We start from the raw sequence: 26,153 nt of genomic DNA on the forward strand, positions 1-26,153 counted from the left end.
ATCAAACTAATCGAAATCAATTACTAGCTCCAAAACTAGTAAAAAGAAACTATGTGCATGTGTATTTGTGTGTGTACAGATGTGTGACAAAAAGCAACACTTTAAGTGTTCTTTGCAGTGATATTTATTGCAGGTAAAGCACCATCCGTTTATCTTTCTGTCCTTAGTGCTTCGGCAGACCTGACACCTCTTATTTTTAGAATCAAGTGGCCATTTTCACCAAAAACATGATCCAGAACTTGGCTCACTGTATATCTCCTCATTTTTGAATACTGCAAATAGGAGATGTGCACTCTGCAAGTCACTAACTCTATACTGAATTGACCTCACATGTCTGGATATGCCCGTCTGTTTGTTTCGCTGTTATGCAGGTATAAGGGCAAAAAAAGTCAAAATGAGAACCCCCCCAGAGCTCACATGATTGGAAGAGGAGCTGACTGTCATTGTGTTGGCTGACAGTGCACTTATGATTTCAGTTTTGGCTCTAGTTATTGTTTTTTACATCTTATTCTATAACCGGGTCGAAAACGACCCTAACACCACCAGTGTTATAATTTCCACCAGAGCATTTTATAATTAAGTGAAACATTTTTTTTATTTTTTATTTTGTTGAAATAGAGGTTCCTGACAAAGTCAAGAAATTTTGAAGCAATAAAAAAAATGTAAGTGGTTCTTTTATGCATTTGAAAACCAAAACGGGTCGGTGGCGACCCTAACACGAGAGGAAGGTTAAGCTTGGCCATGGTTCCCTTGTTGTCTTAATCTCATGACTATGAAAAATACACACAATATTACTGAATTGTAAATAGTTACAAACGTTTGTCCAAACAGATAACTATTGGTGGCGTCACAGACACTACAATACATCCATGTTTTTGTCACTGGGCAAAGAAAAGTCCCCTATCCACCGGCGTTGTGCAATTGCTGATATTCCCCGCAGTGTAGTCCCGCTTAAGTAACATTAGTTCAATAAGAAACTTGCATTTTTATTGTAAAGCAACAACTTGCTAGTGTACCTTTAAACAAGAGAAGGACTTCATATGGATTGACTTTAATCAATGTCAATTGATGATGTTGACTTTCTAACTTCCTCAGCTCATTCAAAATCACAATGTCTGTATTAAGGACTTTAACAGAATAAATGACGTTGTTGAAATAAACTTGAGTGCCTTTAAAGTCCTTCTCACAGCAGACACAGAGGAGCACTTAAGCTTGTGTAAAAGAAAAACCTCGACCTCACTCATGGAGCCAAACATCAAAAAGAAAGGAAAATTGTAATAATCCCTTTTAAGGTTAGATTTTTTGGGGCGGCTTACAAAGCTTTAGACAGGCTTACTCTGTTATGCCCTGCTTTCGACCTCCTGCTGGCATCCCCATGTGGTCACCTGTATTTGGGACATTCATTTTGATTCATTAGTTGTTACTTGAATATTGGACGCAGAAACACGCCTTGAACTTTGTCCAAGAAGGGAATTATCAGACATTATGTTCCATCTGGCTCGTATTGGAGGAGGCCCAAGTTTCTGAAGAAACTTTTTTCTTCTCTTTTCTGACTCGTTAAAGTAAAGATGATATACTTTCACCTGTAAAACATGAGGAAAAATGGCGACGGGGGCCCTCCTACAGTACAAACCCAAACCATCTGCAGATGTGTTCACTGTTGCTTACCAACTAAGTAAGCAAAACCTCCACGAATGTCAATACAATATGTGTGAGTAGTGATGCACCACATGGTCTGAACATCTATATATTAAATCTCATACCTCACAGGGAGATCAAATTCCCATGCCGGCAAATGATTACACAAATCTGAGGATTAGCTTTTTTGATTTTTCACAGATCTGGATGATCTGTCAAGCTGGCAACACACTTGCTATAAAAGTCTAGGGGTCTCCTCACAGCCTGTCTCAAAAAACATCAGAAATAACAAATGATAAATATCCAGTTATGTCCTCAAATAAAACACATTCTCTATTACATTTCTAACTTTTGATGAACAGATAAATGATATGTTTTCTTGATATATATTTCTCTTTTCTGATTGAATAAATAAAGCTCCTCCGTCAGACGCAGGCGTGAGAAACAGAAACATAAAAGTTAAATTATCAACTTAATGAACCAATCATCAGCCATTTGACTAATTATAAGAAGACATCCCAAATACTTGAATAAGACTCTGAGACCACTGAAATGTGAAAGAGATGTCACTCTGTTTCAAATGTAGAATGGATGTAAGTACTCAAAGCCATATGACTGGCTAATATCATATTTTATTAAGTTTAAATGTTTCTTAGAAGTCCTAGATTTCACCTGTGATGATAAGGTCTACTTGTTTGCTACTGTTTAAGTTTGTGGATGAAATGAATGCAGTTTAACAATAACATTGATTCACCCTCTAATCTACACAAGGCAACCCAGTTCAAAGCTATCTGAGTATAATTAAAACTCCTCTGGATTAAAAGACGTTCTCAAGTGTGTGTGCTAACGGCCCTTTCGGGGGGGTTCTTGGACTAATCTGGGAGACGTGAGGGTAGTGTGTTCCTTTTGCAAATGGGTGAATGCGTTATTTCACAGCTCCCGATGCGATTATACTCTTATTAGGGTCAGACATTCATAAGGACTCATTAGAAATGTTTCCCATCGTGTGTGCGGCTAATATCTTTGCTATCTCTGTTGGTGTGAGCAGTCTTCTTGCTTTGATTCTGGTGACTCAATCCTTTTGAACCAATTTGCAAGCCACTGAGCATTTGCATTCAAATTTAACCCACTTTTAACAACAAGCACAAGTCTCACTAAAAAATTCAACAAGGCAAAGAGCCTCATTTGACTAGTTTGAAGATGAAAGTCTTCAGACGGTTCTGTCTGAAAAGATTCTGATGGATCATGCAATGACAAATTAAATCTGACAATTTAAAAAAACCTACTTTTGTTACATGTGTTTTAGGTTAAGCATATCACAAATGACATAGTTAATGACAGGAGACAGGTAAAGGCAGGAAAAGGTTGGAAAACCCGAGTCAAGAGCCACTGTCTGCAAAAACATAGCTTGACCTTTAAAAATTATAGTGAGAGCCAAAAAACAATATTTCCCAATTTCCAGAGATGTTGATAGGCATTGGCCGCACCCAATAGTTTCTGGTCATCTAGGTCAAGCCATCTGTATTTTTTCCAACGTGTCTATACTATAACTCATGAAAAAAATTGCATCTGTTGCAGCAAAGGCATTGCATACACCAAGAAGATCGACTTCATCAAAATTGCATAACACACATTACAAACTGCCCACTGAAATGTGTTTTACAGCTATTGCAATCTAATATTTTACTCTCCAAACATCTAAACATTTACATATTTAGATGGAGGAAATCAAATGTCTTGCAGGGGAAGTTTGCTTTGTATACCTCTTTATTTCTAAAGCCCCTGTGTATGGCCCAGGTTACTGGTAATTCTCTGCAGCTTTGTGCGGTGGTTAAACAGAAACTGCTAAAGATAGAGAGCCGTACTTTTTCCGAATTTTGGCAGGTCACCCGCAGAGATAGTTTACATTCAAGGCAATTGAATAATGTGCGAGTACTCATTACTGGCAGCGTAATTAACGGTTAACAAGCCCTCACTACAAAGAGCCGGTTGTGTATGTGGCTGTTTTTTTCAGACAAATGAGACCCGGTATTCTTGGCAATGCTCAATACAATTTGGTCAGCAATTTTGTTAAAAGCTGCATGACATTTTATTTCCTTTCACTGAGTCATACAAAGGGTGTGGTGCGGTGTCTGGCCAGGATACATCTTTGTAATATCTATATTTTACTATATTTGTTTAATGCTGCATGAAGTCAGTTTATTTTGTACAACTTCAAATATCAACCGCACAGTAACTTTGTCTTAACATTACATGATATATTGATACAGCAGTTTTTGTTGTTGTCAATCGTGTATGCAGATGAACTGAACTTGGTGAAGAGAACATAATCAGCTTTCACCAAATAAATAATGACGTCATTACTGAGAGAAATATATACTATATTTATTTCCAAACAACGCACAACAGGACATTAATATGGATACAAATAAACCAATACAATTGAGAGTATTGGAAGCAACAAAAGTGAGAAGCTTAAAATGTATGACTCATCCATCTGTCTTCATGCCTCAGTAGGCCACACACATGAACACTTACACACTCACACATGCATAACACACGAGGATCCCTATTTCCTGCTCTGAATGAGCCACAGACACGCTAAATACATTCCACTCGGGCACAAGCACACACACACACACACACACACACACACACACACACACACACACACACACACACACACACACACACACAGCCCTCGATGCAGATGAAGTACCTCCTAATTAAGGGAACACATATGCATGTGCTGGTGGCATGGAGGTTGAGGAGGAAGGTTTATGACTAGAGGGATGTCAGTTTGAATCCCCAAGCGAGCTGGAGGTTGACTTATGTTTTCTTCCTCCCACTAAAACAGGTCCAATGCGGTGCCTTTGAGCAAGACACATAAGCCACATTTAACAACGCTGGCTCCCTGGTGTGCGTGTGCATAATGACATCAATGTGAAGACGGGTGTTGCTAAGTGTTGAAGTATTTCTTATCTCTGAAGCGCTCATCACCACCCACACCTGCCATATGAAAAAGTTTGGCAACATGAATGGGTCTGCCACATCAAAGACAAACAGACAAACATTCGAAAAAGTACGAGGTGGGGTTTAGCAGAAGTAAAGCGTGTGAGGCTTTCAGTGAGTTGGCAGAACTTTGGAAACAACATTGTTTTTGTGTATAGCTGATGACATGGAATGTGTTTGCTACGTTTTACTGCATTCGTCCTTTAACTCTGCCAAGCTTTGAGGTGGTTTTGGACCGAGGAGAAGAAGGCTCTTTTTTAAACATTTATGAGTTGCTGGGGCGACTCCGTTGCAAAAAGGGAGGGGCCATCCAGACCGGGCGGTGGAAGAAAACCGCCTCCCCCCAAAAAAAGCAATCCAAACAAATGGAAAAGAAAGTTATTTTTCAGATGGCTACTGTAAAAGGAGTCTTTGTGTCCTCAGGTATTCGCTCCAACCGACACTTGCCTAAGTGCAGCAAGGGAAAGGACAAATGGCAAGACAGATTCAAAGAGAGAGAGTACGCAATGTACCCAGTGGGAGGAGGGGATTTTCTGGTGAGCTCCAAAAGATGTATTTTGGGGGAAAAGAGCTCCTCTGGAGGCTTCTGATCTGCTGTTTGGCCAGAAGGCCTTGGTGTAGTGTCAGGGCGTTGGTCTTGTTTCCAACAGCGTCACTTTCTGTGTGACTGCGGATTCCGAGACCTTAATAATGTGTTGTATTTTTAACTGCTTCAGTTGTCTGATGTGGCAGGGCGAACCGCAACAGAATAGTTAAGTCCAATGAGAAGCTGTAGTTTACCAAGACGCACGCAAACTACAAGTGTGGCTTTATGTTGATGGACAACTCAATGGAAAAATGTGTTGTACTGTTTGTCCATGCATGGGGAAGTAAACGTGTAGACTGGACACGTCTTTTTAGCTACAGTGCTACTGGACAACCGCTAATGGACATTGATGCTCTTAGCTGTTGCCATGCAACTACAGAAAAAACCCATTTGAAACCTTTTAGCAATTTAAAACAAGATTATATACCTGTAACTTCTACCCTTTAGTTCTCTGAGCACTAATAACATACACTCTCAAAGTCGTCAGGCACATACAGTGAGTCATTCTTCCAACTGACAATACTGTGCAAAGGACACCTGCTGTGAAGAAAGGCTCTCAGTACGCATAAGCAGACCTGCTAAACCCCTCAGTACAGACATCCATTTAAAAATGAATAGCACTCTCTTTGAATATAGTTCAACCAAAGGTCTTTCTTTGTTACATTTTTCTGAAATTCAAACTTTTCAAAGTGAATCCATTAGTTGCTTTTGTTTAATATGTCAGAGTTGGGACCCTAAATATTATAAGGGGTATGAAACATGTACGTAACATAGCATATCTTGCTTTTCAAAATTCATAACCTGGGTCCCCTTTATGCAATGTAAAATATGTATGGCCTTTAGTCATGAATATCACAGTTATTTATTGGAATTTAGATGAGGTTGAGGAATTGAATTCCACAGGCCAAATTAAGCCCATATATTTCTGACTACTAATTAATGCTGTTCCGGAATGCAGATATTCTCAATAATCCTGCCGAAGGCATCCAATACCATCCAGCTGGCATTCAGATGTTCTACTGATGCGCCCAATTCACAAAGTACAAGGCCCATGAAAATAGACGGATCGGAAACACTAAACTGCAAGGAATCGGAATGCGTGGATGATGAATTTTTATAAACACAACGCTCCAGAGCCAAAATGTTGGATCCAAGTAAAACTGTAGAGATACAACTGTCCATTTGCTGTTGAGTTCCCTGGGTTCCCAGTATCCTGTGCTTCATGCTATGCACCCATAAAGTCAAACAAGGTCCTCAGTGTTTTGACCGTTTAATCCAAATATTTGTTATTGTTGTCCAATGTGTATATTACAGCGGAAATGACACAAGACCCTATTTGAAACCCTAAATACGTACGTGATCTTTCCAGGAAACATACAGCATTCATTTACATGCACACTGAATACACTGTACACTGAGAAAAGTTCATTCCAATGTTAGTTATGCAAGCAGTCTCTGACAAATAGGCAAAATAATTTCACTAAGTTTAGTGAGATATCAGTCCATAGAAGCAGTGATTTTGGGCTACTTAAGATGGAATGAAGAGTAGTGAAAAGCCAAAGGGGGAAAAAGTGGGAAGGTATAATTATGACGTTTGCCTCCTCGAATTGGAAAATTGCAATCTAGCCATGGTAAGCTATCAAAGCCATCATTGTTATCTAATCGTGTATGCCATTAAATAAGTCATTGCATTAACATTTTTCACATGTACTGTATTTTGACAAGCTCCTTGGTGTGTGAGCAGAGCTGAAACCTAAGAACGGGGCAAGGTGGAGCCGGCCGGCCGGCGGTGTTGCTACTGTTGGATTTGGCAACAAAATGTCCAGATCTGCACCACCACACTATCCTCCACACACACAATGTGTGTTCCATGTCTTTACAGAGTTTCATTAAAATCATACCATGTGCACACATGAGACTTTGGTTCGCCTGATGTTCAGTGGTTTTACATTATATGAATATAGTTTAGCTCAAGACTTACAGGAAGGAAGTATATTGTATTTGTAACTCGAGACACCTGGTTATAGTTAAAGCCCCATTCATAAATCCCATACAAAAGCCTGTCCAGCTCCCCCCCATTTCTCTACCCAGACAGACAGTTTCGGGGCCACTAACTTCGTTTCCAAATGACCTCACTCTGGAGCGATGTGAGTCAGGAGTCAGCAGTTCACATGGAGACCACCATCAATAGTTTATGGCAGGAGGCTTGAGGAGGTCCGTTCTGGTCAAGGTAAAAGCATTAATGTCTGTGACTGTCTGAATCATACATCTGATAGTGAGAATACACATAACCCGGTCACCACTCAGGACTGAAACCACATGCTTCGGAAAAAGCAGTTTGATGTTCACAGTATATTAGATGAATGCGTTGAAATGGAATATTTGACACAGTGTAGGTATTGCAGTAACACCCCCCCTAGGTGAATTTGGCGGTAAAAGTAGAAGACTGAAAATCTTTAACCCTGCTAGAAGCATGTAGTGTCTGTAATGTCTACAGAATCTTGTAAACACATTCATAGTTTCCACAAATTGAATCGTACTTAAATTGTTAATCCTTTGATTTTTCTGTCTAGTGCCAACATGAGGTTGACTTTTATGGGTTGGCCTGACAACTATGGGATGGATTGCCAAGAATTTAAGCAAACACATGCATGCCCCCTCTAGGGTAAACTTTGTAACAACTATGGTAATCCCTTCACTTTTTTTACGGCAACATCATTGGGTCAAATTTAAATTCTTCAATTACATTTTCCAATAAACCAAAAACGAATTAGCCTCAGGTTGACTTTGTGTTTAGTGCTAATCAGAATATGTTAGCATAGCAACCGTGAACTAAATTGAAGATGGTAAACATTATTGCTGCTCTGGGGCGATTGGGGAGGGATTCATGAAAATCAACAGAAACTCTTCTCTTCTCTTGCCACCGTATCTGTACAAAGTCTTATGGTACTCTGACCAGTAGTAGTAGAGATATCTTGTCCGGGCCAAAGGATTGGAGAGGCTGAGCTCAGCATCTGGTATTATCATATTTTTTGGCCTCTCCAGTTGCCCTCAGCTGAACTTCGGTATGCATCTTTGAGCTGAACAAGGACTATGGATTTCGCCCCAAGTCTCTTACAATGGATTCTTTGAGTATGGACAGGAAAAGGAAAAATGACAGCAACCAATAAGTTTTCAATGCACTTTTTGGCATGCAATTATTGTTTTACAGTAAGATAGACTGTGGTGTGATGCGATGTGAATCTACTCTTGAATAGCTTTGTAATTTGTCATTTGAAACAAGAACATCATCTTAAGTGTTCTATACAACAAAAACTCGCTTCGGAGAGACTCAACTACCTGACTTCGCTGACACTTTTATGCAGCTGTTTCACATTTTCATCTTTTCAACTTTAAGGTACTTCAGAGATAATTTCCCAGCATCAGCTCCCAAAAAACTGTATCCACTGAGGAATGCTGACATGTGCACACAAAGACAGATGTCAGGTAATGTTTGAACATTCCCTGGCACTTATGCACTATATCAAAGTTTCCAGAGACCACCGAATCATGTTTTATTATGAGAATGTGGACTGGATTGTTCAACCTTACAGCACATCACTATATAGGTGTTACATTGGAAACAAGCTATTCTGCAGTGCAGTCTGGGGGCAAGGGTTCACTGTATAACATTGTGAAGACCTTTTTGGCAAGGTAGAGTTGGCTGCTCAGCGAAGTATGTTCAAAAAAGTCTGTCGGCTAAGTACAGAAGGTTTCCCTTTAGAGGAGAAGCGAAGGTTACAGCGATGCCAACATTTGTTTAACAAGCTCCTACTGTAATTTGTTATAGGCTGCTAGCTGAAGTGGTAGCCTGAAGTGGGCCTGTTTGTGGTTAGATTGTGCTTCTCTAATGAGGACGTCCATAATCAATGATCTTTTATTCTCCTGGCCTATTCTTGATTGTGTGCAATTTCAAGCATTGTTATCACACTGATTAATTATACTGCCATGAGATGTTTACTTTGTGTCAGCTATCAACATAATTGCTAGCCTGGCAATTTACTTGTCATGTTAATGCATTGGGGGAAAACAGAAATATACTACATACACACACACAACCTTGACTTGAGGAAGACATGACATTTCTTCTCTACCTTTGACAACCATGTTCATCTACATCTGCAAATGAAATCCACTATTTGGCAAAGCATGGAATCCAGTTTATTCCACTTTCAGTTGCCAGGAAAATATTTGTGCTCACAAGTAGCTGAATGTTGGATGACACCAGCATGATTTCTCTGTAAAGACAGCTGCCGAGCGGGATAGATTTCAGACGTCCCCCAAATTATGACACAATATGATGAGTTATTGAAGGCAAATATTTATTTCTGAAACAATGGGAAAGATTTTAGACTTTTCTTATTTCTCTCACTATGAGTTGATTAATCAGTATACTTTCTGCCCTGTATCATATATCTGAACCCACCACTGCTTCACAAACTTGTGTGCTAGTATATCTAGTTCGATAACGTCCGGTTACAAAGTGGAAAACAGGAATTCCGTTAAGGGAAAGTTTATTGCGACTATCATATTTATTAGATGAGAATGACATATAACCAGACAAAGATATCCCTAAAGTTTTAACACACTTTCCAGAGATCAGATATATCTGTTTTAAACTGCTGACCTCTTTCACTGTCTGCTAAAGTAGAGTAGAAGCCTCTCTCTGTTTGAGTAAAGCTCTAGACCCACCCTCCTTAAACCTTCCTCTCCCTTCGATTGACTCCAAACTAAAATCTTGATTAAGAGTGTCTCCTTCTCTTCACCTACAGCTCCCATTAGAGACTTAACTCAGGTGACTCAAGTCAAAACAGGATCGTAGCACTCGGCTGGATTAACCTGCTAAAACGTTGAATGAGCAGCTGTTCATAATGGTATGACTCTCACACATGGAAAGCAGCGAGTGAAAGTGTCGGTTCAACACTCCAGGGATGTTAACCATGTTAAAGTATTTAAGATTTACAATAAATGTCACACACCAGACTTTTTCCTCAGCTCAGCTCACCCCAAACATAATAAAATGACCATATGGTTGCGCGACACCGTTTGTTTTTACTTTACTTTTTTCCCCTTCTGTTTATTCAATAGGGCAAAGATGGGGGCAAAGAAAATGTTTTATTTATTTTGATATAAGAATTAACCTGAATTAGAGAATCAGGCAGCCAGCCAAAGAAAGTTCAATGTTTCCCTCCTTAGTCTGGCCTCAAGCTAATTGCCATCCAATGGTTATTGGTGCCCTTATATTTGAATCAAAATGCTCCCTCACACTGCAAATTAACTATATAGCCTTTGGAGGTTATTAAACAGCATTTGGACCATGTTGATGTTGGGTTGAAACACCTTGACATCTCATGTGTATAATTGGTTTGCTTTAAAAAAAAAAAAACTTCTTATTGCGGTAGCGTTTCCATGGTGTTTAAAATATCACGAGAGGACCATAAAAACACATTGCATTGCAACTAAGGTCACGGAATCTAAACTGAACTCAACACTGTTTAAAACATCTAGAGAGTCTCCTCTGTGGTCGCTTTTACAATAGAGATGTGTCTGCATTTTTGGCTGTAAAGGAACCAAATGTTTCCAATGGTCACACATGGTCAGCTTCAATATTCGTATTCCGATTCTCGTGGCCCAGCGTGGCACAAGATGGTAGATCAGACTGCATAGCTGGCCACAAAAACGCAGGTTGTTGTTAGTGCGCTCCCATCTTTTCTGTCATCTGCATCCCTTCTGGTTTGGCTGATCGTTTGTTGACCTCAGCTGCTGTTGTCAGTAGCTCAAGAATTTTGATTTGTTTTTCTTATTTTCTCACAGGCTTTGCTCTCTGCCTCAAAAAAAGAAAGATTAGTTTTCAGATATATTTTTGCTTTGTATGTTTGTTTAATCAACCATGTTATTATGTTTAAGCTTGGGTGTCCCCATATCTCTTGAAATCTAAATAATGTAAAAAAAGGAGAATGTAAAATATGTCCTGGGAGGCGAGGTATGAAAAGTGAGATGGATATGTTGAAGTGTAATGTATGAAGACACAAATAGTCCCTCTATCATACATTCAGGAGGAGCTTTGATGATGAAGGAACAGAAATTAGGATAAACATATGGTTTAGTTTATGGAAGGACTGGGAAGTAGGACACTAACTTTTATATTAACCCTCTTAAAAGCAATAGTGTGTCATTTTTGGTAGTACGCTTATTCGCTTAGTTAGATGAGAAGATTGCCATTTTTATATCCTAGCAGTAAATGTAAAGCTACAGTTAGCTTCGCTTGGAATTTAGCATGGATGACTCGAAAAGGGGGGAAACAGTTAGCCTGGTTTTTACACTTTTTTTTTTCTTTTGCAAATGGATTTACTAAGAGAGATAAGAATGCAAGTGAGCTTTAGTGTTGCAGGTATTAGGATATTTTCTTACCTTCAGGTACACCGGAACTGTTCCTCCTCCTCCAAGAGATCAGCTAATCTAAGCTAACTTGCTGCTACAGTAGTTTTAACATCATATTATAGTACAGACATGAAAGTTGTTTTCAGTCTGCTAACATAACTCTTGGCAGGAAGGTGAATAAGCATCATTTCCAAAAATGTCGAATCATTCCTTTAATGTCTAGCCTATGTCATTTTGAAAATGTTCTTGTTTTCTTCTTTAACAAAAAAGTGATTTTGTGACAGAGAGCAGATAGCAGAATGTAATTGGTGAAGGAAGACTTTTATTTGAATAAAATTGAATAATCTGAGTTTCCCAATATTTCATGAAGCTTAACTCATACACATCTGTTCTGCATCAACTTTGTGAACAATTCATCACACAATTGCACAAGGAGCTTGGTCGCCCGGGTTGGCAAACCAGGGACTTGTGCTTCATCTCCATTATGCAGCTGTTCTCTGCTTCATGCTCCTACAGTCAAACCAAACTTCATGGGACACATCATTTCCTCTGGTTATTTTAAGGCTTCATAACCAGTGGGATGACGACATTTGCTCTGGCCCTCTAACACTGAGATCTTGTGTGAACCACAGCACAGCACATACCGAAAATACGCCCTGACACACACTCACGTACACACTCTCATGAACACACACACATACAAAACCCCACCCTGGATCCCCTTTCCCTCCTCTCTTTCGCCAGCACTGTGTGAAGCAACATGCTCTTTTGTTGGTCCTCCCGTCTAGCTATATTTATCCGGCGCAAGCTATTCCAGACAGTCATCTGCCCCTATCCCAGGCCTGGTGTTATCCCCAGCCCCCTTCATTCTGTCTGAACACAGTCTGCATCAGGGCCGCCTGGCGTCAAATTACTCAGAACACTTCACAGTGCCTCGGTGGTGCTGATGAAGATTTTCAGCGGGACGTGGAGCGGGCGCTGATCTGCCTTGATGTGAAAAGTGGTCCCTCTAACTGCCTGCCTGTTGTGGGAATGATAGAACAGGACACCAGCTATTATTATTAAAGGAAAAAAGTAGGGCTGATTGTATTTGTTTTACATAACTAAAAAGCATCCTAGTGGAAAATAAAGACAGTTATGGCCCATTCTTGGTGAAGTTATCCACTTTTGTTAGAATTTCCAAAACTCTGTAAGAGCACTGAGTAACCAAACAAAAGGCTATCACATATTTAATGCCAACTTTGGACTAAAGCTCAATCTTCAAGTCTGGGAGCAAAGGCTAATAACTTCTCCGAGTCGAGAACTAATTAGAAGCACAAAAAGCCCTAACTCTGGGGTCTGATGTCTCATGATTAACCAATGCAACCTTGTGCTTATGAGTCATCCACCCTCTGGGCTGCAGGGAGTCCCCGCACACTCAGTGGATTCCTCTATATTTAAAATAGTGACTCATATTCATGTGCCAGCTACTGTCCCTAGCCGGTCTTGTAAAAATAGCAGATGTAGGTCTCGAAGGGATAATCACACAGTGAACACATCCGAAGTGCAACTTATAACACATGTACATATTAACAGCCTAATGTCGGTCCTTTTTCCAATTTAAATGTATGTAAGTCACTACTGAGTGCGGTTTGCTGTATATACAGAACTTGCTAAAAAAGAGTCCCAGACGTTCCCAGGAGTTGGAACGGTTGATGACAGAAATAACATGAAGCCCATCTGATAACCAACCGGTCTCTCAGTCCTGCTGTTTCTATAACTACTTCAGATCAAACACTGCATGAGCATTCTACAAAAAAATGCTTTCACCGCAGTTGTTTTGTCTATATTAGGTAAGGGAGGCGGGAGGGACAAACTTGATTAAAGCGTCCAACTTTGGCTTGCTATACTAACTGACCAAGCTGGCTCCAGATGTTGGAGTAGAAAACCTCAGGCTGTTCCTAACACGTCTCAGATGAGTCAGCCCAACTGTGGAAACATTTCCCATGATTCACGCTGCTTTTTCCAAGGCCTTTAGCAGCCGTTCGTATCCCCATTAGCAACATCTGTCTGATTCCACCGATCCGGGCATGTAAGTTAAGCCTAAATGAGATGTTGGACAAAGCAAGCATTGTTCCTTAATCAAATTTAGAAATTAATGTATGTCATATGATCATGTAAGAAAACAATGTCGGATTATATTGCCAGTTAATAACAGTCAGTATACAAAAAGGAACAATCATGAGAGCTGATTTTTCTAGTATTTTATGGAGTATTTCCATAAAAGCCCTTTGGGGTAAAGAAGATATTTTGATATTCCTTTTTTCTTTACATATATGTTCAATGATAAGAGAAACAATTGCTGCCAGAAAAAAAAGGATTTCTCTTTATTCAACCAAAGATGATAAAACAGACTATTCTCTCAAAAATGAGAACAATCCTATGAAGGCCGTTGGTATCAAGACATCTGGTCATGCATAATTCCTGCTTATTGAAAACTTGGCAGTTTTGTGATGATGAGAATTTTTCTCTGGTGTTTTCATTTTGGGCACTAAACTCCCCAACAGCTCTTATCAGATTTAAATACAAAGAGTGTTTTTGCTTCTGTGTAGGAAGAATAAGCCTGTCTTTCTCAGGGTCATAAAACACAATTTTTAAATGTTGGCCTCATTGTGGTCCTACAGGTATCATGATGTGCATAACATTACCAGTGTTTTGGATCTAGCTACGTAGTATTTGTCTTAATGATATTTTGCAGCCCTGATGACTTGTTCAACTATTATTTTTTATATATTTTACAGTGTTTACCCTTTAAAATCTGGCAAGTAAAAACTACATCTGTTTAACTTTATATCATGTTGAGTTGCTGAGTGCACCAACGCACACAAAAAAAACATCAAAAGGCTTGCCTGGTCCTGTAGCTGTGAAACTCTTAAATATGAACAATTGTGAGAGAATGATACATGCTAAGGCCCTTCAGCAAGGCATTTCACTTTACTTTTATTTATTGATTTGTTTACAGCACAGTCCTCTGGAGTAAACTTTGACTATTTCCCTCCTTCAACCCTGCAGCCCTAGCCCCACACTGCTTCTGCTGCCGTAGGTACGACTTTGTTGTCGGAATTGCCTTTAATTGCATGGCCACGAGGTAATCACACTTTAACAACAATTTGAAATCCCAAATTGCCACTTATGCTACAGATCTAAAAATGTGGGTGTAGTAGACCATCCGTAACAAAATGCTGCAAAAACCCCCTACTACCGACTTCTCTGATTTACATGGTAAGGGTTAAAACAACACGGGAGCAGCCCATGAGATGGCCTTTGACCTTCCAATATAGGGACAGAATCTGGGCCTGTGTTTATGTACAGAAACTCTCTTGTGTACACACCCAGGGCTAAATGAGGTCTGTGTGTGGGCTGCCTCGCTCGCTGTAAGCAGATCACGGCCCTAAAATATAATCCGAGCAGGCTGACGTTGACAGCACAGCAACCTCAAAGAGAGCAATGTGGGAAAGATCATCCGCCAGGGGAGTGAGGAGTCCTCAAGGCTATGGGGACGTGCCTTATTTTCAGTGTTCTTGCATCACAATGAGGAAAAAAGTGAGCTATGATAATGTGGTTTTGAAGTCACTTAGTCCTTTTGCTAGTGTGACAACAATGCAAGTGATACATTTGGAAAAAATAAAGTTTTTTTTTCCTCTTTTATTTTGAAAGGGTTGTGTATCTGTCATATATGTGCCTTATTAAAGGACAACTTTGTAGTTTAATCATATTTCTCCAGCTTTCAAGAAGTATTCAGATTTATTACAACTTTGGTCTCATGTTTGAAGTCAGGGCATTCCTGTCAGTAATTATAAAAGTGTACTCACCAAGATAATTGCTTAAACTATGCAACATGTTGACATTTCTGAGAAGATGTCAGATGGTGGAAAAACACTGTCATCTCTCCCTTGCTTTTCGAATACACTCTTTTGCATTTATTCCTGGCTTTTTAGCTGACATGCTTATCGGTCTACATCTCCCTGGGAATGAAAGGCCCAGTGTTTTGCTTAGGGACACCTCAACAGACTTGCTGTTATTTCCATTATTGGACCGACACTGATAACTATAGACAGACACGCTGCCCCACCCATATGCAATTCTACCTTTAGTAAGAGAATGTTATGCAGTGGAATGTATTGGGGTGAGGCAGGTTGCCAGTGCAGCCAACTTTGGATTCTTGCATTAATATTTGGCCTGGGGCTAGAATACCACCAAAACAACTGTTAATAAACCATGACTCAATGAAACCTTCTGCCATATGAAACACCAGGCAGGCAGATGCGAGCGAGGTTATATCATATTAAGAAATGTTATCAATATTGATCGTCTCCCATGCTCAGAGATGTTATGAGCTTCTCATTGTCATGCAGCCTATAAAGGATGGGCTTGTCAATGAGCAGACCGTCTTTCAAAGCATGCAAATGACTCATGTACTGCACTTAAGCTTAAGAAAAAAACGTTCTTGTTCTTAAGCAGATAAGCCACCATATTATATAATATTTCAAAGGGCATATCGTAAGATAAAAAAGGAAATTGAAAATTACATTTGGGCACATTTTATGCAGAAGTCTACTGAAACTTTCCCTAATGTTTAAATGAGAAGGTTCTCCTTCCAGCTCATTTTCTGTCATGCAATGCGTAGTACTGAATTGTGTTACAGACTACAGCCTATATTTTGTGTAACATTTGTGGGTTGGAAGTGTACACTGAAGTGATTGAAAATTTTAACAGTATATACAACTCAGTCCCCGTTCAGTCCCCCAGTCACAGGTGCAGGCAAAGGGGCTGTGCATTCTGCTCCTCATATATAAACACTCTAGATTTTCTTGTTTGGACTTACTCCAAATACCCCATTTTCTATTCTGTTCTAACATTGCATCGTGTTTAAACTAAGAGGTGAGGGGAGGGTCACAAAGCACATCTGTGGGACCAGCATTACCAACAGAACACTAATCTCATCAATTTCCCAATGCAAATATTGGACTTATTAATCTTGTGTGCAGACACTTGTAGTCACACCATTCTCACTGCCAACTCTCATGGAACACATGCAGGCTTTGTATACTGAAAAAAACATGTTTATTTCTTCTTGTTACCATAGAGATATTATACTCCAGGGGAGATAGCAGACTCATATGCAGTCTTGGGATGCAAATCCCCTTGTTAAGCTTTGCAATTGAAAATGCAAACACATTCGGGAGAAAATGTCTCTCTCAAAAACATGCTCAAACCATTACCTTATATTTGTAGTCAATGCTGTTGTCTTATATGTTATTTGAGACATTTAATACAATGCAATCTTGTTGCTTTTCACATCACATTACACAGAACATCATTAGTTCTACCATCAGAGTTATTGGACAGGAGTCACATTTTTTCCCCATTTTGTCTGCATCTGTCAGGTCATATTTGTGTTCAAGAAAACACCAGTATTTTTTTAAATGGATTTTCAGAAAGCAACACAGGGCAGGGCACAACAGAACGAACAGAACCCTTTGTAGAAATGTTGGTAATGGGGCAATGAAAGAAGTCATTAACTTGTCTCACTGTTTGGCACACATACGGGAGTGGCAGTGGACGTGGCTTCCTCAGGAGCAAAAAAAAACTTCCCAACAGATGTATATGACAACATCAAACTGTGTGGGCCTATCGACAGACGGCAAAACAGGAAGAAAACCTCTATTACCAGGCCAACCAAAAAACATCATGTAAGCACTTGAGTGCAATTTATGGCTTGGAAGTAAGAACCCTGCCATTCCCCCCCCCCCCCCCCCCAAACCTTGGTAAAGTAGTGGTTAAATGGCAGCCTTACTGAACAGACACAGAGCTGCATGCTGCTTAAAAGACTCTGGGCAGGAACACGTCAAGTCCAATTTCAGATAGAGCCATGATAAAGTGAACATCCCTTGATTTAAGAAAAAAAGGGCGCTGTCCCATGGTTGCCGGCTGAATACAAAACCCTGCTAGTCGTCTACTTTCAATTTCAGGGAAGACATGACTTTATGAAATTCTACTGTGAAACGATATTCAGTGGTATAAAGTGTCTAAAGGGTTTGACAGGTAGTTAGTAAGCTTCGGTAGGTGAATGATGGTGTTATCAATCACAGGTGCTTTGCTGAACTGAGGGCCACAACATCACCACAAGGCTAAGCAGGCAGGTCCTACAAACATGAATGCTAAAGAAAAATACCAACCGTGAAAGACTTAATCTCACATCTTAGTGTTTTTCCATTTTTCTTCAAAGTCTACATGAAAAGCAGATTATAGAATTGATTTGGTGAGCTCCTGGTTATGCTCAAACAGCATCATAATTGTTCCTGAGGCTGCTTTGTGGGCGAACAAACACGATGACGTAAGACTATGGAAAAGTGGTAGGTTAGGCCACTGAAGAAAACTGGACATTTTTATAATAAGAGAAGGCTAACTGGGCTGCGGTCATGGGTTGAACTTGATTCACCTCTTCTACTGAGAAAGATGTTCCTATAGTAAGAGCGGTTGCAGGTGGACCCTGCGTACACTCCCTTTTCCACTACATGGTACCAGCACTACTCCACTCATACTATACTCGCCAATGGTACTTTTCTAGAGGTGGATTTACATTACAAGATGGTACCCATTATAGTACCTCCTCTGTTTTGCTGGTCGTCATTGCAATGTTAGCGGCTAACAATTGCAGCTAATGCGTTTATACTCAGTCTTCACCAGGGCAGTTATTTGTTTTCGGTACCAGGTACTTTTTAATAGTAAGGCTGGTAGAGTAGAGTAGAGCCGGTACCATGTCGTGGAAAAAAGTGCATCTAGAGATATAATGCGCAGCCCTTCTTCAAAGAAAGATGCCAATGGCTCGAATAAAGCCCAGGCATCAGGATGTGTCATGTGGCGCATGGCCTGTGACATTTGAAGAAGTAAACACAAGGAAAAAATGAAACCTTCTGCAGGTCTTCCAGATAATTGGTGGAAGAGTCCTCAGAACATCTTGTGGCAGGCATTTTGTGGAGCAAAGGGGGGGCCAAAATCTAATCAGTGACTGGGTACATCTGGTCAACATTAGCATTTAGTTATCCAGGGTCAGTGGGTGAATACTGTTCACACCGAGGCAGCTTGGATCCTGCCAGCACATAATTAGATGAGGAGAAATTGTTCCTTCATACAAATTTTCCCATTTATTCTGCCATCATTTTGATTAGAGGAACATTTGTTTTTTTAGATATGTGGAAATTACATCTATTGCACCATTTTACCAGTCAGTGCCAACTATGAGACTAACCACTGTGTGCGTACATATCTGCACACTGTTATGCAAAATGTTCCTGCAAATTGGCGGCAAATCTAATGTGACCACACTCAGAGAGCAGCCAGTGTTTGCTCAGTGTACGGCTAATTCTTGAGCGGAGGTGTCGCCGTCACGCCAGTCAGTGAGGTTTATCTTTAAATTTGCAAACAGAAGGGCATATGACTCTCTTTCTTCGCTTGTGGGGAAGAGATCACAGAGCAAGAGGAACTGAATCCAACTCTCCAGCTGAGCTTTGATACTGTGCCACTGGGAGAGAGAGAGAGAAAAAAAATAAAACATACTCCTCCGTTTGGATCAAGAGCCACTTTTTCACTTTAGCTGCCAATGAGACACTCATGGAGAGAGGATTGCCCGGGACTTAATTGGAATGGAATTTTGCAGTGAGAGTATGAAGATCCGACAGCCGGAGGAACAAGACAATGGGCACAACAGCTGTCCAAAGTCCAAGGCTGATCCTGCCAACTTGCCATAATGTAAAATGTTGCGCTGAGGTGAGATGCTTAAGCTGTTTATGACGACACTGATTCTACTTTCCCAGCCACATACCACATTTGCCTCACCGTACAATTGTACACCCCATACATACTGTAACCTCCAACTGACAGTACTCACAAACATAAGACGAAAAACTGCTGCATCATATCAGATTAGGATCTGTATTATCTGTACCTGATTTGACTCAATGCACTATGGGGCCATTGTATGGGCCATATATATTTCCAGCATCCCCCATACCCAACACACACACTCAGCCTCTCTCACTCCCTCACCAGCCCCCCCCTCCCCCCCCTCTCTCTCTCATACTTTCATCTCTGGTCTCTGGGTGGATAAGGAGCAGCCTGCCACTCTGCACGCTCCTCTGAAAGGGCCATTCATTGCTGCCGGCAGAAGGACCTCAGCTCACCTCCTACCACACAGGGTTCTGACTTTACCACCTCCTGCCTCTTTGGCAACATGCTTTCAATGCAAACATTCTCCGGATAAATGCACTCACACACTCTCAGAATGAAAGGCAGAACAAAAAAAAATCTAAAGCAGAACAAACTGCTGAACAAAAAAAAAACCTGCAGATGACAAAGCAGGTCAGACCCTTGGAACATCTGTCCCCGTATTGAGTGTCATCCGAGGAAAGGAAAATGTTTTACAACTCAGCAATGACTGGCTATGCCTATGGACAACAGAAAAAGTACAGACAAGATGTAGGGTTTACGTATGAACTTTTCCTTTGCTCTATTCAATATTGGTGCAGTGAAGTGGTGAAGTGTAAGTATATCATCCGCTTGTCATGCTTTGATTTATGCAATGGCAAAGCCTCTCACACAGGGACAGTCATCTTATCTCCTGCTGTGCATGTCTGACATATGGGAGCAGCAGCAGGAGGGAACTGGACACTAAGAGAGAGAGAGAGAGAGAGAGAGAGAGAGAGAGAGAGAGAGAGAGAGAGTGATTTGCAGTGGCACTTACCTCCATGACCTGGACTGGGGAGGCAGAGCAGCAGGGTCAGAAGGGAACCGGCCACGGCCAAATGCAGGGCTCTCATATTTTCGTTGCTAGTGAAAGTTAAGTAAGTCCTCCTCTCTCAACGTTAAAGACACTCCATTCAGAAGGGACTGAATGAGTTTCCAGTTTTGGGACCTGCTACGGGATACTCCTCTATGTGGAGGGGCAGGGCCGGGGAGGGACCGTGAGAGGGACGCCCCTCTTTCAACCCACAACCCAGCCTCTCTGAAAAGGGTTGAAAAATCATATCCAGTCTCCTGCCCCTGCACTTACATATTCACAAGTGCAAAACTTGTTGCTACACAAATACTGTATGTCTAACAAATCACAACACATTCCCACATGTTTTCTTTTATTTTTTTTTAACATATTTGCATGTATCAGGTAACAAACACGCTTCCTGTACCAACTTTCACATTAAACACCCTCTTAGCAACACCAGGGCCCATCTGGTTTTGTAGAGCTCCCTCCTTTTGTCTCACTCGGTAATTGGAGTGGCCTTTGGAGACCAGCAGCCGCATTCCGCAAGGATAACCCTTTTACTTTTAATTAAAGACAAAACAGGTTACCAAACTCTCTTTGCGCTTTATCTTCCCCAGCCTTTCCCTTGATCAATGTCTCGTTCTTTATGTTTTTTTTTGGTTCAACAAACCTGCTTCCGAAGCTAATTAAGCACACACTTAAGCGTGAGGTAGGGCTGGGTTGTGTTGGATTTGGTATCACTATCTCTCCACAATTGATAGGGCAAGGACAATAGAAAAGTTTTTACAGCAGTTAATCGTGGTGAGTGCTGTAGCTGATTGTTCTCCACTTTTAATCCATTTAGATTTATTTTTTGGGGGAATTAAACATGCACACACTCCTCACAAGGATTAGTATTTTCTCTTAAAGCCTGAATGTTCAATTTCACCTGTCTCGCAGTCAGCTGGTTGGCAAATTATTCCTCCTTTTCCCTGACAGCTGAAATGGAAATACAATTAGAATTTTCTAAACACTTCCTCTCAGCTGTGGGATAACTTCACAGCAGTAATTCACTGCTGAGTGCAGCCCACACACTTTAATTAGCGTTGTTTCTTTTCAACTGAACAAACAATCCCTCAAAAAGTATCTTCAAATAGCTGCATATGACATAAGTTCAACTGTTCCAAAACAGGACAATGAGAGGGGCATTTAAGTCATTTAAGGCATTCTTTTTTTCTCATAAACTTGTGTTTGGATTCAACATGAACAGGAACACAGCCAACATATCAAGTTTAATATTTCGCCCCCCCCCCCCCCAATTTATGACTGAAAATTATATCCATATAGGGATATGGCTTTCATCTGATTCCTCTGATATGTGCAGAAAATAGCAATTTCTCCTTCAAACTAAAATCTGAATGTCTTTACTTTGGCTCAACAGCACCTCCGGTGGCAAAACAACTTTAAAGCTCCACAACAAACAGTGAAGCTGAAGTGCACCTCTCATCTCAAAGGGATTGAAGCTGAAAGAAGACCTGCAAAATAACACATGGCACCTGTAACACCACAGCATTTATTGCAGGCAACCAGAACCTCGCTGATTATTTCAGCATGACACAAAATACAATTAAAATGGCTCCTCTGAGCCTCAGCCAACCATTTGCACAGATGACATACTCTCACCTCCCTGGTGATGCATAATTTGACCCGGAGGGATGTCACCCACTGATATGAGTGGGATCTTGCTATATTATGTGAGAGCACATGTGGTAATCCAACAACACCAGTGGCCCCCTCAGCATAAGCACTTCAGCTGATGCAAGTAGATGTGTGTGAACCTGCATTTTTTAAAGTAAGTTGATGGGATTTATGAGATCTTTATGGTGTAATAATGCATGGACATGGTTTGATTAAAGGTGTCCTGTGGTGTCATCATTGTAAAAAAACAGGTTTTGTTTACATTCAATTATACTAACAAAAATACATTATATGTATCCTCAAGGCCTAGGAAAAACATGTTGAATGCATTTCACACCTCATAATTCATCTGGGAAACCCTTTGAAAACCGTACTGTTTACATCGGCACAGACTCTCCTTCTTCTTATCGTTTTTTATAGCTGCATTGCTACGTTTTATGGTGAAATTTTTATGGAGTTTACCCACTGCTCATGTTGTCCAAGTGCATCCTTGTGGTGGTGGAATACAAGATGAAAAACAATGTGTAGACCCGCCCCTGGAAAGATGACATCACCGGAACAATAATGGTCTAAAACTCCTGCAGTACCATTAAAGCTACATTTAATTATTTCTCAGCCACTTGGGGGCAGCAGAGCAAACTGAAAACACAATAATCCTAGGAAGTATTTGGCTATTAACATATCCAGCAGGCATGGTGCAAAAGTAACATTTGCATTTTGTTTTTCTGTCCAACAGATACATTTAAGCCCCTAGATTTGATTTTGTTTCGTAGCTCTGTTTTGGTCTCCACCAACACCCCAGGGAAATATCTGGCTCTTAAGCTGCTCAACAGTGTGTTGCTCATTTTGTCTGTCTTCAATTAAGTGCTGTTCAGGTAGTCAAGTCAGAGCTTTATTTTCTGGAAACAGCCCCCTGACGTGCCTGGTCTAAGGTTAATGTTCTGAATTGCAGGCCAAGAAACTAAAAGGAAAAGCAAACACTGTAAGGTAACACTCTCCAGCCAACACAAAGCAGACATTTTGTACTTCAAACACCGTAACTTAAGATCCTCTTAAAAGTTGTCAAACTCAGACAAACTGATAAAGCCTCACATTAGCTTCCGATACATGTTCCGATACATTTTCACATTAAAAATGAGGTCCCCTCTGTCTTTTCTTCACAAAAGAAAATCCAAACCTGCCCTTTAAATATAATTATTTTTTTTGCACTTCAGTATCAATCTACAGTATTTGATTCCTGCAGTTCACAATATTACCTTATTGTTATACCTCAGACATCTTCCCCCGAGCTCGGAGGCTGGCCAGACATTCTTATCAGATCTAATTTGTTTCCCCGTTGATGCAATCTCCTCTCAGACTAGTAACTTGGGACATTTTGCCGAAATATCAGCTCTCAAGTCAGTTGAGAAAGCCTCGCTTGCTCCCGTCTCAAATATCACTTCTGTGTGTGTTGCTGCAGCCGTCTGGCCAGACCACCGCTATGCTCTCAACGCTCCAGACTTGATTAAACCGCAGCAAGTCTGTCCGTGTTATTACAAAACTTTTTTTTTCTCTTCTGTCAGGATACAAACTTGAGCCAAATGCCAGATAATTACAGCGGTCTGTTGCGATCATCATGATTTACTGCACGGTAAAATACACGGTAATACTCAAGTGAACACAGAGCTTGAGAGGCATTGGCAGTATAGCAGGGACCCTGCTGTGGGGAAACATCTCTATTTTGTCACAAGAGATTCTTTATTTTTTTTCCAGGAGCTATCAGTTTTTTCACAGCTTTTAAACTAATGTGTACTTTTTTCTCTTTAGTACACCTTAATGGCTCAATAATCCTTAACTCAATTACTTGATTAGGTTACCGATATTCCTCCATGACTCCACGGTATGGTGTCTTTCCATGACAACTTATCTTGAGAATAAACTGGAACCACCTGCATACCATCAGAGCTCCACATGCGGTAAACATGCCTAAAGCATGGTCGCTTGAAAGGATTTTTTGAAGGGAATGTTTTTTTGAGAAGTTAGCGGGTTGCCACCCCTGTCAGTTAACAGCACAGGTAAACACTTTGATGAAGAAGCTTTGAGAGAAAACAGCGCACAAGAGGCAAAGTTCATGGTGACATTAATTGTATATAGGGCCAAGAAGAATACTCTCAAGGTGTCATCTGCTTTAGATCAATGACTTTTGAAGAATACCTTTTACAGATGCAACAGTGTAAGGTATGCTTGAGTATTGAGTGTATATCATTACTAAAAGCATAGTAGTTCTAATAACTTGTTGTTCATTTAAGTCATCTATTGAGGGACATTGGCAAACTTGTGGTGTACTTTTTTTGTTGTACTTGCTCATTTTTCATACATAAAAGGTATATTGATTACATCTAGAAAATGATCAACATTTGATGTATAATGAAAACAATTGCTAGCTGGAGCTTTATGACGAAGTATACCAACATGATACCAGAGTTATTTGAGGAGACCTAATCTCAAGCAATCATGCATTCTCTGTAGTGTTTCTGTCCAGGAACAAGCTCTGGAGAAAGGAATTTTCCACATACAGTATTGAGATAAGATTAATATTGCAGACGTGTGTGGGCTCACTTCCAAACAGCTAAACATGTCCTGCAATGGACATGTTAGGAGGCCTTAAACGGACAACTTTTGGTGCACTCGGAATTCAAATCAATCTATTTCGAGCTGTGATTATAGGGGTGTAGGTGTTACATTGAGATTTAACAAGCCTAACACGAATATCATTTTCGCAGTGGTTTCTTGACAATACATTGGCAGTCTCAACCTATTTTGCTTTTCTCACCTCACCGCAAATGCACGGCACTACTGGAAAGGGGTTGACTCATTTACGGTGTATACGCATGTAATGTTGTGTTTCCCACCTTAATTAATGATGTTAATTCCTGTGAAAATATTTGTGTCACCTTCATTTTTCATTTTTTCCAACTTCAATAATCACTTGTTTGGATTTGTTTGCTCAAGGAGATAAGAGGATTACGCTTGCCAATCAAATCATTTCACTGCCTTTAAAGCAGAATAACTTGCTGTAAACTTCATCTTTATTAGCGTGCATTTTTTCGAAAAAAAAAGGCACACGGCTCCCAGGCTAAATCCTCACCACATCCAGTTGATTTATCTATTCCCTGACAGCTTTGTGACTTTGAAAATTTGCTCCCCGAGAGCACTGCTATGTGTGCACATTGTCTGCAGATAGACAGAGAACCTCAGGTTTTAAATGATGCTTATGGAGAAAAACCACAAGGTAATACATGACAAAAAGATGTATGGAAAGTGGAGATGACTAAAACAGACTTAGAACTGCTTAAGATAAAGAACGCACATGATAGTAAACACTAGACAGCATCTTATAATTCCTCTGTTCAATAATTGGTGATTAGCGTCACTTATTTATAAACCAGTTACCATTCGAACGAGTTCTGAGATTGTTGAATATTTCAGGTCAAATTCTAACAAACATGCTTGCTTTCTTACAGGAAAAAAACGTTTCCAATTTCATTTCTTGACACAAACACATAATGCTGTGTAGCATAACATGATAGCATTTCGTCTGAAACCGGATTTCCCCTCCGCCAAACCCAACAACAGATCCTCAGTGTGACAGTGGGACAGAAATCTTTTCTAACAATCAATTGTTCTCCGGAGCCAGCGTGTGCACACAAGACCAAATTCAAAAATTTCGCGAGCTGTTTCACTTGATAAAGAGTGGCGTGTCAAGCCGTTCAGCTGCTCGCGTATAAACTCGCTGAATGGGAGGAAAAAGGGTCCAGGAGGGTGGCAAACATGGTTACTGTAACACAGAGTTCCCCCCCCCCCACCCCCCCTGCTGTGCTCTGATCATCACTGGGCCTTTTTAAAGCAGCATGAAGTAAACAGAGCAGCACACAAAGCTGCTATAGTTATCTTTAAAGGGAAAGAGCCAGGCAGTGATTGAAACATTCAAAAAAGAAACCGTCGGGGCACATGAGACAGTTGGGCTATTTCTATTTGAAG

General features: G+C 40.5%; 1 protein-coding gene across 1 annotated transcript in view; it reads right to left on the bottom strand.

Moving 5' to 3' along the window:
• The window catches only part of cspg4 (chondroitin sulfate proteoglycan 4), a 63,517-nt gene extending 42,974 nt beyond the window's left edge, over positions 1-20,543 (bottom strand). The window contains exon 1 of the mRNA XM_080028219.1: positions 20,439-20,543. Within this exon, the coding sequence (XP_079884345.1) occupies positions 20,439-20,514 (76 nt within the window). The 5' untranslated portion in view covers positions 20,515-20,543. The remainder of the gene's footprint in view (positions 1-20,438) is intronic.
• Between the last annotated feature and the right edge of the window lie 5,610 nt (positions 20,544-26,153).

Source organism: Ammodytes marinus (assembly GCF_949987685.1).
Source record: "Ammodytes marinus genome assembly, chromosome: 5".
NCBI lineage: Eukaryota > Metazoa > Chordata > Actinopteri > Uranoscopiformes > Ammodytidae > Ammodytes > Ammodytes marinus.